The sequence below is a fragment of the Theileria parva genome (genome assembly GCF_000165365.1).
Source record: "Theileria parva strain Muguga chromosome 4 map unlocalized ctg_529, whole genome shotgun sequence".
In the NCBI taxonomy this organism is placed as follows: domain Eukaryota; phylum Apicomplexa; class Aconoidasida; order Piroplasmida; family Theileriidae; genus Theileria; species Theileria parva.
In genome coordinates this window covers 584209-596088 of record NW_876246.1, presented here as the reverse complement: position 1 = coordinate 596088, position 11880 = coordinate 584209, and the positions used below count along the sequence as shown (strand labels likewise).

General features: G+C 32.4%; 9 protein-coding genes across 9 annotated transcripts; 5 read left to right on the top strand and 4 right to left on the bottom strand.

The window, feature by feature from the left end:
• Positions 1-229: 229 nt before the first annotated feature.
• Lsm2 (U6 snRNA-associated Sm-like protein LSm2) lies at positions 230-771 on the top strand. Its single transcript, XM_061305969.1, has 3 exons — positions 230-316; positions 352-516; positions 606-771. Exons 1-3 carry the CDS (start codon positions 314-316, stop codon positions 741-743), a joined length of 306 nt encoding a protein of 101 aa, XP_061161136.1. The 5' UTR covers positions 230-313; the 3' UTR covers positions 744-771.
• ndx-4 (bis(5'-nucleosyl)-tetraphosphatase (Asymmetrical)) lies at positions 764-1496 on the bottom strand (the record flags this gene model as incomplete). Its single annotated transcript, XM_758845.2, has 4 exons — positions 764-889; positions 938-1050; positions 1112-1218; positions 1361-1496. The coding sequence occupies 4 exons, from the start codon at positions 1494-1496 to the stop codon at positions 790-792; spliced, it is 456 nt and encodes a 151-aa protein (XP_763938.1). The 3' UTR covers positions 764-789.
• A 156-nt stretch (positions 1497-1652) lies between these two features.
• On the top strand, positions 1653-3534 carry CDC73 (RNA pol II accessory factor Cdc73 family protein). The gene is made up of 5 exons (XM_758844.2): positions 1653-2531; positions 2623-2781; positions 2857-3079; positions 3154-3217; positions 3338-3534. Exons 1-5 carry the CDS (start codon positions 1727-1729, stop codon positions 3461-3463), a joined length of 1377 nt encoding a protein of 458 aa, XP_763937.2. The 5' UTR covers positions 1653-1726; the 3' UTR covers positions 3464-3534.
• A 74-nt stretch (positions 3535-3608) lies between these two features.
• TpMuguga_04g00301 (Iron-binding zinc finger CDGSH type family protein) lies at positions 3609-4347 on the top strand. The gene is made up of 4 exons (XM_758843.2): positions 3617-3753; positions 3872-3973; positions 4040-4202; positions 4236-4345. The coding sequence occupies exons 1-4, from the start codon at positions 3685-3687 to the stop codon at positions 4325-4327; spliced, it is 426 nt and encodes a 141-aa protein (XP_763936.1). The 5' UTR covers positions 3617-3684; the 3' UTR covers positions 4328-4345.
• A 9-nt stretch (positions 4348-4356) lies between these two features.
• On the bottom strand, positions 4357-6348 carry PAT02 (DHHC palmitoyltransferase family protein). Its single transcript, XM_758842.2, has one exon. The coding sequence runs from the start codon at positions 5790-5792 to the stop codon at positions 4395-4397; it is 1398 nt and encodes a 465-aa protein (XP_763935.1). The 5' UTR covers positions 5793-6348; the 3' UTR covers positions 4357-4394.
• Positions 6349-6433: 85 nt separating this feature from the next.
• Positions 6434-7558, top strand: ccdc124-a (Coiled-coil domain-containing protein 124-A). Its single transcript, XM_758841.2, has 7 exons — positions 6434-6618; positions 6684-6791; positions 6860-6949; positions 7015-7117; positions 7233-7297; positions 7369-7464; positions 7510-7558. The coding sequence occupies exons 1-7, from the start codon at positions 6463-6465 to the stop codon at positions 7546-7548; spliced, it is 657 nt and encodes a 218-aa protein (XP_763934.2). The 5' UTR covers positions 6434-6462; the 3' UTR covers positions 7549-7558.
• An 85-nt stretch (positions 7559-7643) lies between these two features.
• On the top strand, positions 7644-8226 carry TpMuguga_04g02200 (uncharacterized protein; the record flags this gene model as incomplete). The annotated part of the gene is made up of 1 exon (XM_061306142.1): positions 7644-8226. One exon carries the CDS (start codon positions 7644-7646, stop codon positions 8202-8204), a length of 561 nt encoding a protein of 186 aa, XP_061161843.1. The 3' UTR covers positions 8205-8226.
• TpMuguga_04g00298 (uncharacterized protein) lies at positions 8006-8737 on the bottom strand. The gene is made up of 3 exons (XM_061305968.1): positions 8528-8737; positions 8371-8433; positions 8006-8336 (listed from the first exon to the last, which is right to left on the bottom strand). Exons 1-3 carry the CDS (start codon positions 8646-8648, stop codon positions 8245-8247), a joined length of 276 nt encoding a protein of 91 aa, XP_061161135.1. The 5' UTR covers positions 8649-8737; the 3' UTR covers positions 8006-8244.
• Positions 8738-8869: 132 nt separating this feature from the next.
• On the bottom strand, positions 8870-11653 carry TpMuguga_04g00297 (coatomer subunit gamma; the record flags this gene model as incomplete). Its single annotated transcript, XM_758839.1, has 1 exon — positions 8870-11653. The coding sequence occupies one exon, from the start codon at positions 11651-11653 to the stop codon at positions 8870-8872; it is 2784 nt and encodes a 927-aa protein (XP_763932.1).
• Between the last annotated feature and the right edge of the window lie 227 nt (positions 11654-11880).

Genomic DNA, 11880 nt, shown 5'->3' with positions numbered 1-11880 from the left:
ACAACCCACCCAGTGCAACATTACTCGGATACAATGCCTAGATATTGTTAAAAAATTAACAAGAAATTTCTTTATAATATTTTGCAAATTAATTAAGAAATCATTAAAAAATATACTACACATTCCAATTCACTAAAATTCCACTTCCGTTATATTTCATTCTAATTTATATTTTTAGCCTTTATTCCTTTATTTCATTATATTTTCCTTAAATTATAATAATATTTTATGATTAAATCACTTACAATTATGGTGTGGATGACATACTATTATTTAGTATATTGTACAGTACATATAGATGATTATATGAATAATGGTAATTTTTATATATAAAATAATATATTATTTTAGTTATTTTATAATTTCTTTCAAAGTTTGGTTGAGAAGAATGCGAAGGTTACCGTTGAGCTGAAGAATGATTTACAAATCTCAGGCAAACTCCACTCTGTCGACCAATATCTCAACATCAAGCTCACCAATGTCACTGCTAACGATACTGAACGCTATCCACATCTGGTATTTTTTTACTCAGCTATCACTAATCTTACTATGTATAAAAAAGATTCTTTTCTAAACCTGGTAATATAATATTTAATGTTTTGTAGTTGTCTGTAGTAAATTGTTTTGTTCGTGGGTCTGTAGTTCGTTATGTATTTTTTAATCCGTCTGATATTAACACCGAGGAATTACAAGAATTGTGTAGAAGACAAGCAATGAAGTTAAACCTTGACAAATCTCACTAATATAGTCAATAATATACTGAGAATACAACACGATATTATAGATTAGTTATTTGTAATGTTTTGACAGGAATTCATGGGCTTTAACGAACATTGTACGCAATGATTCTTTGTCACAGTATCTTGGTATATCTTCAATTCCAACCCATCTAAACATAAATATACCACTGTCAAACATATAACTGAGTTAGACATACGCAAAATCAGTGTGTTCATTTGAGAGTGTAACTTTGGTATTGGGGAAATCAGCAATTTTAGCTAAAAAATATACACATTCCTTGTCCCTTCCATTTGCTTGGTAATTCAACACCTGTAACCATATTTATACAAATTCACAGTGATAAAGTGGAGATAAAAGTAGTTTTACATACATCCTTGAAGTCATCGTGGAGAATGTATGCTTCTTTCGTAAGGCCAGCTTCCTCTAGTGTTTCTCTATGAGCAGCATCTATGGAATCCTCTCCAGGATCCAACCTGCCTATCAAGGAATAAATTACTATATACATTAAATATGAAATCAGGTATTTAAAAAATAAAAATATATAAAAAATTCCAATATGACTAATAGTTGAGGAAACAAAATGATATACAAACGTATATAAAATAGGTTTAACACATACCTTTTGGTGGAGTCCAGTGGAAGGGTTTAGAAGAGGACCGGAGAAGTAGATATTTTACTACATTTGACTCGACATCAACGTTATATATGATTATACCAGCGGCCCTTATGAGAACGGGCTCAGCTTTATCATCCATTGTGTTAACAAAATGAGTTATTTAATGTAACAAAAACAATACAAGAAGTACAAATTATTAGAAACAAAATATAATAATAATGGTGTATTATTATGTATTAAATTGTGGGTGTTGACGTCGGGAGATGTATATGACCTTACTATTTTTATTTGTCATATTTGTATTTTAAAAACACAACAATGGAGTTGCTTACGTAATATTCTTAATAATTAAAAGGCCTTGTACGATAGATGGAGGGGAATTACATAAAATTTGATAAAAGTTGGGATTTGAAACCTGATCCATCACTGGTTTCGGAATATTGGCGAGATTCCCCAAATACCGAATCTATTTTACTCCTAAAATCTATAATTATCAACAATTATGTGGTGGAATTTCTGAATGCTTCTGAGGGATTTCTTGTCGCACAGTTACCGGATTTTAATCTACAGATCAACGTTCTATCACCTTCGGGACTTACCAGCAGACGAGGAGAAATGTACCTTATAGCCGATATACTTTTGGCGCTTAGGCTTCTGCGTGAAGAGTACACATACCAATTCGTTACCGACAGAGACTTTAAGTATATAAATATCCTTGAAAGAGATCGCATTAAATCTATTCTGGAAGAAATTAAAGTTTCACCAGAATTGCTTAATTTTAAAGTGGAATATAGAGCAGTTAATCCCCAATTGGATGTTAAAATCCCAGGGAAAACATTAGAAACCTCTTCTAAGACTAGTACCACCAAGTTAACAGTTAAAGATATACTACATAACCTGTACTCCTCCTTGAGTAAATTACACAGTAGTGTTAAAAATGTAAAGTCTGATGAAAATGGAGGAACCAATGAAAATTTGTCAAATAACAATCAGCTCAATGAATACTTGAACACATTCGTGTTTGTGACATGTATACAAGAGAGGCCTGTGAGGACCAGAAACTCATTATTAACAGCACATGGTGAAGGATTTGAAAAGATACTAATGAAGGCAGACGCAACTTCAGATAGTGTGAAGAAAATACACAAATCAGATCACGGTTCATCAAAATCAAGTATGTTTTAGATTATTTACTGATAATTTAGTTAGAATTTTATAACACAATTTACACATTTTTACTATATTTGTATAATAATTTGAATTAGTGAGTAAGATGAAGGTAGTGGATGAGATATGTTGTAAATATCGCAAAAGGCCAATAATAATAGTTCCTTCGGGAACCAGCTCAATAATATCCAGGCAAAATATAAAACAATTATTACAAGATCACCAATTTGTTGACCAACACCAATCTATGAAAAATGGTACCAAACTACACGCAACCTGCTCTATATATAATTAACCACATATATTTACATATAATCATTAAATCCTCTTAGATGGCATTCTACAATCAAATTTACCAATGAATGCAGTTGAGATAGTGCATACAGTAGGGAAGAAACCCGTTAAATTTAGAGTTGTTGAGAATTCCTACGTATCCAGATTTACCAATCACGACTGGGTCAGTGTCGTATGCGTAGTTCTCAACGTGAAAGGAGAAAGGTGGCAATTTAACAACTACCCGTTCGAGTCTTTTATAGATATGTTCATGACTTTGAAGTATCAAATTATATGGTTAATCATGTCACTTAGTTATACAAGCTAATCTATGAAAATATCTAAATATTGTGTAGAGGAGTTCTATTTGTACATGATGGAGATATAGTACCGAGTGAAATGTGCAGTTGGGATATAAAAGTAAAACTTAGACATTTTTATTAACTACATAGCTTAGAATATATAGTTGAAATTGTAGTATACATAGATAAAATTATGGTATACATAGATAAAATTATAGTGTAGTTTAATGTGACTTAGGTGTTTAGAATAAGTAGATCACATAGGCATAATGATGCATCTGTGTCAAGAGAGTTTTGGCAGTATATTGATAATTTCCTATTACACCCAAGACTCAGGAAAATCAGTCATACTAAAAAGTTATAACACAGTTTACATTTTATTTAAGAGTGTTTTATTATTTTAATTTAAATTTATTAAATTTAATAATTTGAGAATATATGTGTACAAGGTTGTGTGTTGATTTTGTGTATGGAAGGTTATGGTGTGTTTTAGAATGAAGTGAAATCAGGTTAAATCATTGAATCTGAATCACTAATTTTGACATGGTGTAGTTTGAAATTTATTAATTTTTATTTTGAACTTAAATGTCCAGTCCACTCGATTATCTAGAAAGCCTCAATTTTAACACAAAACGCTTCCAAAAATTCTCACAAGTACCTATGTTACACCATTAACATAGTATTTTAGTATTATTGTATTCACTTAGTTTATTAAGGATGATTAGTAGTTGTTATACTAACCTAAAAAGTAACACATAATACATGTATGTAGATTGTGGAAACTTTTCCGCCAACTGACGCCAAGGATGTCAAAGTTTGTGTTTGTAGATGTTGGCAAAGTAAAAAGTTCCCCTACTGTGATGGAACCCATAAAGTAATCACTACACTCCCATACTCATTCATTAATAATTAACTTTCAATAATGATAATGATATTGTAGTTGTTGATGGAGAATGGTGATAATGTTGGACCATACGTCGCGATTTTAAAGGCCCAGAAAACAAACAAAAACAACGTTATTAGAATTAAACACCCGCTGGCCTCAGATAACAAGAATTACGTTAATAACACCTTAAAGTCACCAGCAAAAATTGTTACATTAGGTATACTTTTAATTAAATTTAAATAATTTTTAGTTGGATTGATGGCGTTCCCGATATTATATTATATATATAAGAGAAGCAAATATGAAGTTATCAGAACAAACCATAAGGAATTTAATCACTAATATTTACACATTTGCTAATTATGTATATCTTATATAGAGAATTATATTACATGTTAATGGTGACTTTTCATCCGAAGTCCATCCCATTCTTTCGTGTTAAGTTTTTTCTATCAAGTTGACTGTCGTCGGAAACGCGGCCGATTTTGTTATTGATGAGATCGTTTTTGAGGAAATGGTAAGTTTCTTTGAGAGTTTTAATCGAAGAGTTTAGAGAATTGAACCTCTGGACGTTTTCGCTGAAGGCAACTCTCTTGAGACTATCGGACCTGGAAATATGCTCTTCGTCAGAGCAATCATACAACAAATCATTGGTCCTGTTAAGTCTATACTCATTAGAAGTTAATTCCTTGAAGGAGTAATTCTGCTCACAAGAAGATGAACTTTCGAGACTGCTGGAATTGATGGATTCGATTGAATTAAGAGTTAGTCTTTTGCCGGCTAAATAGTCCTTAATTAAGTTCAAATTTCCGATATTATCAAATATACTCACAGGATTGTATATTTTGCTCATTTTTACACTATTTTTATTCTCGCAGTCACCATTGGTGCTTTTATACATGAACTTGTTGAAAGTGTTGATGGTTTCATAGGTCAATTTCTTACGTTTTACAAACCAAACCTCCCTGATGTTTCGGAAAATCCCGCGATTCCAAGGGTTGAAGATTTTATAAACGCCCTTCAACTGCTCGTTTGTGGTCTGGTTCGTACAAGCCAAGAAGGAGTGGTAAGCAGTCAGGCCGGCTATGAACCAACAGAACAAGACTGTATAAACAAGAATCGTGGTAGTTTCTATTATGAGCCTTAGCATCTTTTCGTCTCTGGTGATATAAACAGCCCTGGCAATAGATAAGCAAATCATAGCTATGATAAGAACAAATGTGGTGAAAACAAATGCGATAAATTGCCTGTAGTTGTTGTACCCAATACAGTTGCCTATCCACTTGCAGTGGTGATCAAACCTGTTAACACAAAAGTCACATAGTCTACAATGAACACTCCTTGGTGGTCGATATATGTTACACGTTTCACAATATTTAATCCTCAAGTACCTACCATTAATCATTAAAAATTGGGGCTTGTCGGCCCGAATGGAATGCTTGTTCCTATAACATGCTCTGTTGAATCCCGTAAAAAGATCATAAGAGTCATAAGTTGGATTTTGTTTCGGAATAATTCCAGGATTACTGAAACTACAAAAGAAGAAGAGTAGGATAGAAACAACGAACAGAATGGTTATAAAGGTCGGCACGAGATATCCGTAGGGTTTAAGACTCAAAAACCAAGTAATACTAGTCAGCCAAAATAAACCATAAGGTATACACAATAATGTGAAGGTGGCTGTTCGAACAAAACATTTATTAGTAGTTAAATCTCCGTTGCTAAACAACGATTTTACTTTATCGAGAACTGCGTTACAAAACCTTGAACATTTCGATTTGTCATTTTTAACAATAATTCTTCTCATAATTTACACGCCCTTTTATCATTTCCTCCTATTCCCCCTTTACTGCGTTAATATACAACTATTTCGACTTTGCGCTTTTTATTTATAATTAAAACTATTCTTTGACGTTGATCTATTATAAAACAATGTGATAAAATTATTACATTAAGTTTGTGTGATATAAAACTGATTGAGAGGAAATTTGAGCAAGATTGGGAAATTTTTAAATAAATTAAGTTAGAATTTAATTTTCTTAATTTTATGCTATAAATACACAAATTTCTATGCTTGAAATTAGATAAATATGAGTAGGAATGCGATAGAAATATACACATTTACTGTACTTCCATTGTACTGCAGGTATATAACAAGGTTATATGGGACTAAGTGAACACTAAAATACTACTGAACAAGATTAACCAATTAATACTATAAGTATTAGCCTAATTTAAAAATAAGGAACAAAAATATGTGTGTATTTATCATTCGATTGTGATTCTTGGTATTATTACGATAGATAGGAATCCGGGAAATATCCAATAAATTATTCATAATAGATTCTCAATTACTATTAAATTAATTTAATCATTATTTACAATATTTATAATTTATGAGAAGTGTTGTGGTGTGGAATGTCGTAAATCAGTTTATATAATGTGGTATAATAATTTCATTATTTGATGCATATAAAATGCCTAAGCATTCTGGAGTTAATACTAAGGCCGTGGAGGCCCTTCAGAGGCGGAAAGAGCAGAAGGAGCTGGCCGCTCAAATTAAAGAGCAAGAAAGGCTAGATAAGCTCTGGCAAGACGATGATAAATTAAATAAAGCTAAGCAAGAGCGGAAGGTTTAATTTTTCATAATTATATAACATTATATTAATATGTATCATAACTGTGTATAATTTTATAGAATGAACAGTTACGTAAACATCAAGAGAAGTTGGAGAAGCGTGCCGAGTTGCGTAAATTAATAGAAAAAGAAGAGTCTGAACTTAATTCTAATAAAAAACTACCTAAGGTTTTTTATCACCTTTTATCAGCTTTTTATTAACTTTATTATATGTAACTGTTTACAATCTCTGTTAGGGTTCTCCTGTACCGAAGGTTACAAGGGCAGAGTGCTTAAAGAATCAACTATTGCAACTAGAAAAACAAAAGGATTCTCTAAAAGAAGAGGTTTCTCTTATATAACTACTATTAACTTAGATTATCCTATAATAACATACTCAATAAATATTTAGGAATATTTGGTATTAAATGACGGTGAATTAATGGCTAATGAAAACCATCAATTATTGTTTGAACAACTTGATCTTGAAGATAAAAACGTTGATCTCATCACAGGTTATACCATACACATTTGTATACCATACTAATAAATCTATATCTATTTATCCCTTTATTTAATGTTTTATACATCTTCTTATATAATGATTATTTAACATTTTATAATGTTTAGCTTCTGGAATTGATAATGTGTTGAGTTCTTTACAAATTGATAAGGAACAAAAATCACTCAAAACAGTAAGTTTTACCTAACTTATCATTACATTATATAAATAACCTTAAATACTAATTTAACTGTTCCTGTATAGACTTACATGGCATTTCAAGAGCGCAAGATGGCTGAGTTAAAGGAAGAATATCCGAATCTCAAATTATCGCAATATAAAGATATGATCTACAAACTTGTAACACATTCACCAAATAATTATAAAATACTAATTGTTTTGTAGTGGAAGAAATCACCTGAGAATCCTCTCAACAATACTTAATATTTTTCACACAATTTAACATGCTTAAGGTTTTAACAACATAATTCATTTTATATATTATGTTTATATTCTAAAACGCTTAAAATGTGTTGGACATGATAAATAAGAAAAGAAACAACCATATAAATTTTAGAGAGAGTTTGTTACTGCCTAGAATAATTGAATCAATAAAAAATAATAAAGTAACGATAACACTTAAAAATGGAGTAAAAATTGTGGGATTCGTGGAATCTTACGGCAAAAATGTGAAGACCCTGAAAGTCCACAACGCTTTGGAAGAACTAAATTTATTCTCAAAATCCACAAAATTAAATGACAAATTACAAGAAATCACTAACTTCTACTACAAAAAGTACAATTTAGAAAATTGTGTAAACAGGAATATAAAGTTTTTCCCTGATTTCAAGTCGTTCATTATTTTAACAAATTGTCTAATCATTTATAATAATAAGAACATTAAATTATTAAAAGTTTCCGTCAGTGAATCTAATATCGCAATTCTTACTCCCATAATTCAACAAACTCAACACGATAAAACTGTTCGAAATTACGACAAACTAGTTGATATTAAGAATCTTATATTGGACAATCATATGAAAGAAGTTAAAAGGGAGGCGTACGTAAGGTGTGATCGTTTAAGCAAATATGCGAAATAACACTTTAATTTACTAGTATATATTATTTATTATAAAGCAATTAATTTTCATTGTTATGCGTTTTACGATAATTTTCAAGTTCCTGTAATATTTTCTTTACAAAATCACTTTCTGCGTCTTCATCATCCCATCCTGTACACATATAAATGGGTCGAATATGTATTACCTGCAGTTTCCCAATCTTCGTTCCAATCTGCTATTTCAGGATCATCAACAGTCACTATGTTTTCTAAAATTTGTGAATAAAACTGTAAATATTTTTAAATAACCGGTGAAGTATTTAAAAATTATATTAAATGAATATAAAAACACTAAAATAGTACCGATCTCATCAAATTCCTCCAATTCATCATCAGGTTCATCAAATATTTGGAAATGGGAGGATACATCTGTCATTTCCTTATTCTCGGGTACCTGGTTAGTTTCTTCGGCTGTGGAATCCATCGACAACAATCAACACAATTTCGATATTAATAAAATTATAAAGATAAAAATATTACTATTGTTTAAAATTAAATATAATGTAAAAAATAAAATTAATTTAAAAAAATAAACGAACACGGAGAAATTGTAACCCGATGAATTATTGTCATTATTTTCGAAATTCCAGCAAAATACTAGTAATATCGATAACAATACAATTCCTCAATTTGTCCTGAAATGAATTATTCAAGTTGTGATAGTAATAATCTTGATACAACGCGATTGTCTGACCTGACTTGTAGTTTCAGCATACAAGTCGACTGATTTGGCTGTGCAAATGAAGCCCTTGCCAATACTTCATACTCTCCCAGAAATTTCCCTCCCAAATTTATCCATGTTATCTTATTTACATTTTTTTCCATGGCTACGCTCATTCCTAGATACTTTACCACTTCATCTACAGAGTCTTGGAGTCTTTTAAATTGTAAGTTATACGTCCCTACTTCCTCATGTTCTTCTAAATTTTCCCACAATGAACTGAATTCCTCCTCAGTTAAACTCCACTTACACACATAGCTGGAAAAATTAAGGTGTAGATTGTTAATATTAAGTGAATCTTCGTATATTTCAGTCGGGCAAATTACTTTATACTTTAAATTTACTTGTACGTTTCCCATCAGCACACTATTGTACTCATTACCTGGTGAGTTATTCTTCAACACTATATATAGGACTTCAGATTCATTAGAGGACAGTTGCTCTATTGTACTGGAGTGTACAATAGTGTATGATGAGGAGTTGTGGCAGTCGTTAGTATTAAGAGCAATAGACACATTTTCAAGTGATTGATTATTTAGAGTATTTTCTACATTAAATTCAATAACCAAGTGATTTAAGTTTACAAATAACCTTGCCATTACGTTATAATCTTCCTCCTCTTCAGTTAGTCTTATATCTACGGTAGGGGTTAACTCACTGCCAACCAGTTCTATTATATCAGCTGGTAGACCTACTTTAGTCTTCACTGGCACGTCCATTTGTACATCACTAAAGCTATCACTTGTACGGTCTGTGCTACTTCCGCTTGATAATCTTTCAATCACGTAACTATCCACTGAGTCCAGTGGCTCAGCTCCATCAACATCATTTATTCTATCATTTAGTTTATTTAATAGCTTGGATAAATTTACTTTTTCCTCTCCTAGCCCATTATATATTTCCATCAACTCAGATACATCCTCTTTATCCACTTTGTACTCATGGGTAGTTGCAGATGCACCATTTCGTTGACCATTTAATTTGTTACTAAAATCATCCAGCTTGGCCAAATAATCTACAGAACCGGTACCGTTCTCCAGAGTACTGATATAATAGTGTGACATGTTTATATCAGAATGGAGTTGAAAATTATACAGTGAATTTGTAGACTGTATTATGAATAGTATACATGTGCGTAACTCAGGCAGGGCTTTGGCTATGTTCTCTAGAGCATCAATGCTTGCACTCCTTACCAGTGGGTTCTCAAGCATTAACCTGTTGTATATGAACCTAATGTATTCGGTGGGATTAGACGTGTTCGGTATGTTTTCTCCGAGAAACTTTATAATTCTACAGTTAATTTCAGGGTACTCACAGTCTTCGATGAACTCGCACAGGTTAGAAATCCCCATTGTTCTTGCTTTCGGAATTTCTGACACGATCTGTATTGTTGCATCTACCATCTCAGCCTTCGGTGCGTAGGCCGTCTCCTGCCTGAAATTAACGGCCAGGAACTTGAGCACATGTCTGAACTTGTCTGGGTGTGAGATGCACAGACGCTTAATTGCTCGCGTGACTTCAAGCTTAAAGTCGCCGGATAAAGTGGACGCCTGCGCCAAAAGACTCTCTACAGTGTCTGAACTTCCAGTCTGCAACAGGGTTAATAGTGCCAGGGAGCAAAGTGTTCTATTACCGCAAGTGATGAATGACTCCAATTGTTTGTTTGCTGAATGTATTTTCTCTGGCATTAGTTGTGCCAATTTAGAAATTTGGCGCATTGAGGCGAATGTGTACACGTCTCCAATTGTTAAAAAGTGTAATAACACTTCCAACACTCTATTTATGATATCGTTATGTTCATTATAGTCATTGGCACTATTGTCAAATCTTACCTTGGCCCTGTCATCGGAACCGTTAGATTGTTTTGTCCCATTAGTTACATTTCCTCCCTTAGGGACAAACGTGGTTGAAAACAGGTATATTGAGCCCTTGACTGCTTCCAATTTTACCAATGGGGAGGTGTGGGATAAATACTTAAGTAGTAGTGGTTTTGCCTCTACAAATGATGAGTTGTAAACTGTAAATCTTATTATAAAGCATATTACATGTTCTCCATCATCTTCTAACATACTCACCAACTTCCTTATCGACTGCTTATCATTATAGCGGAGTATAAACAGCAGTATTGTGGCATGAAAGCGTACCATTTCACTCTTGTTTGAAAGACATGTTGTAATCTCGGAAAACCACCGCTTTAGCATTTCTGAGTTCCTCAATGACATTCCAATTGAGCAGAGTAGAGTTGATGATGAAACATATGGCTGTTTGTCAACCAGCGATGACTTTAGGTATCGTTCAATTTGGGGTGAAACTGCGCCTTTCATGATATAACAAATTGATCTTATTGCATTAGCTCTGTAGACGTAGTTTTGGCTATTCATGTCCTTCGTTAAGGAACTCGTTACTATAAATATTTCAGTCTCATTAACTGGCAACAACTTTATCAACAGGTATATCAGCCTTCTCAACCTTTCATCATCTGCTTCAAAAAGCCTTGTAACTCCAAAGAATATCTCCGTCGATTCAGTCTCTGACAACTTTTCATTTCCGCAGGACAACATACTCAAAATCTTCGTCAAGACTTTGGCGCATTTCTTTGAGTTGATTGGGACCTTTGAAAAGATCCGAACATCCTGGAAAATAGAGTTTTTATCGTTGACAAATGCGGGTTTTGAGCCCTCTAGTCGACTTTTTAAGTCTCTAATCATGGCTTTCAAATTAGTTGAGTGTTATTAACTTTCTTGATTTATATTGCGAATATTATTCTATAATTAAGTTTATTTTATTTTTATTTTATAGAGTAAAATTTATAGTTTTATCCAACAATTTCCTAATGTTTTACGCTATTGTATGATTAAAATCTGCCAAAATAACGTCAAATTGTTTAAAGAGTTGGAATGGAATGTTATTGCAGTGAATCCAAGTGATGAAATTG

Excerpts from the sequence above, each read along its gene's own strand:
- Lsm2 (XM_061305969.1), top strand. Across the intron at positions 517-605 it reads CTGAACGCTATCCACATCTG|TTGTCTGTAGTAAATTGTTT; the intron begins GTATTTTTTTAC and ends AATGTTTTGTAG.
- CDC73 (XM_758844.2), top strand. The coding sequence starts at position 1,727 with ATGGAGGGGAATTACATAAAATTTGATAAAAGTTGGGATTTGAAACCT. Across the intron at positions 3,080-3,153 it reads GATATGTTCATGACTTTGAA|AGGAGTTCTATTTGTACATG; the intron begins GTATCAAATTAT and ends AATATTGTGTAG. Across the intron at positions 3,218-3,337 it reads TGTGCAGTTGGGATATAAAA|GTGTTTAGAATAAGTAGATC; the intron begins GTAAAACTTAGA and ends AATGTGACTTAG.
- TpMuguga_04g00301 (XM_758843.2), top strand. The coding sequence starts at position 3,685 with ATGTCCAGTCCACTCGATTATCTAGAAAGCCTCAATTTTAACACAAAA. Across the intron at positions 3,754-3,871 it reads GCTTCCAAAAATTCTCACAA|ATTGTGGAAACTTTTCCGCC; the intron begins GTACCTATGTTA and ends ACATGTATGTAG. Across the intron at positions 3,974-4,039 it reads ACTGTGATGGAACCCATAAA|TTGTTGATGGAGAATGGTGA; the intron begins GTAATCACTACA and ends ATGATATTGTAG.
- PAT02 (XM_758842.2), bottom strand. The coding sequence starts at position 5,792 with ATGAGAAGAATTATTGTTAAAAATGACAAATCGAAATGTTCAAGGTTT.
- ccdc124-a (XM_758841.2), top strand. The coding sequence starts at position 6,463 with ATGCCTAAGCATTCTGGAGTTAATACTAAGGCCGTGGAGGCCCTTCAG. Across the intron at positions 7,118-7,232 it reads AAACGTTGATCTCATCACAG|CTTCTGGAATTGATAATGTG; the intron begins GTTATACCATAC and ends TATAATGTTTAG. Across the intron at positions 7,298-7,368 it reads AACAAAAATCACTCAAAACA|ACTTACATGGCATTTCAAGA; the intron begins GTAAGTTTTACC and ends GTTCCTGTATAG.
- TpMuguga_04g00298 (XM_061305968.1), bottom strand. The coding sequence starts at position 8,648 with ATGGATTCCACAGCCGAAGAAACTAACCAGGTACCCGAGAATAAGGAA. Across the intron at positions 8,434-8,527 it reads GGAGGAATTTGATGAGATCG|AAAACATAGTGACTGTTGAT; the intron begins GTACTATTTTAG and ends CACAAATTTTAG. Across the intron at positions 8,337-8,370 it reads CGAAGATTGGGAAACTGCAG|GATGGGATGATGAAGACGCA; the intron begins GTAATACATATT and ends ATATGTGTACAG.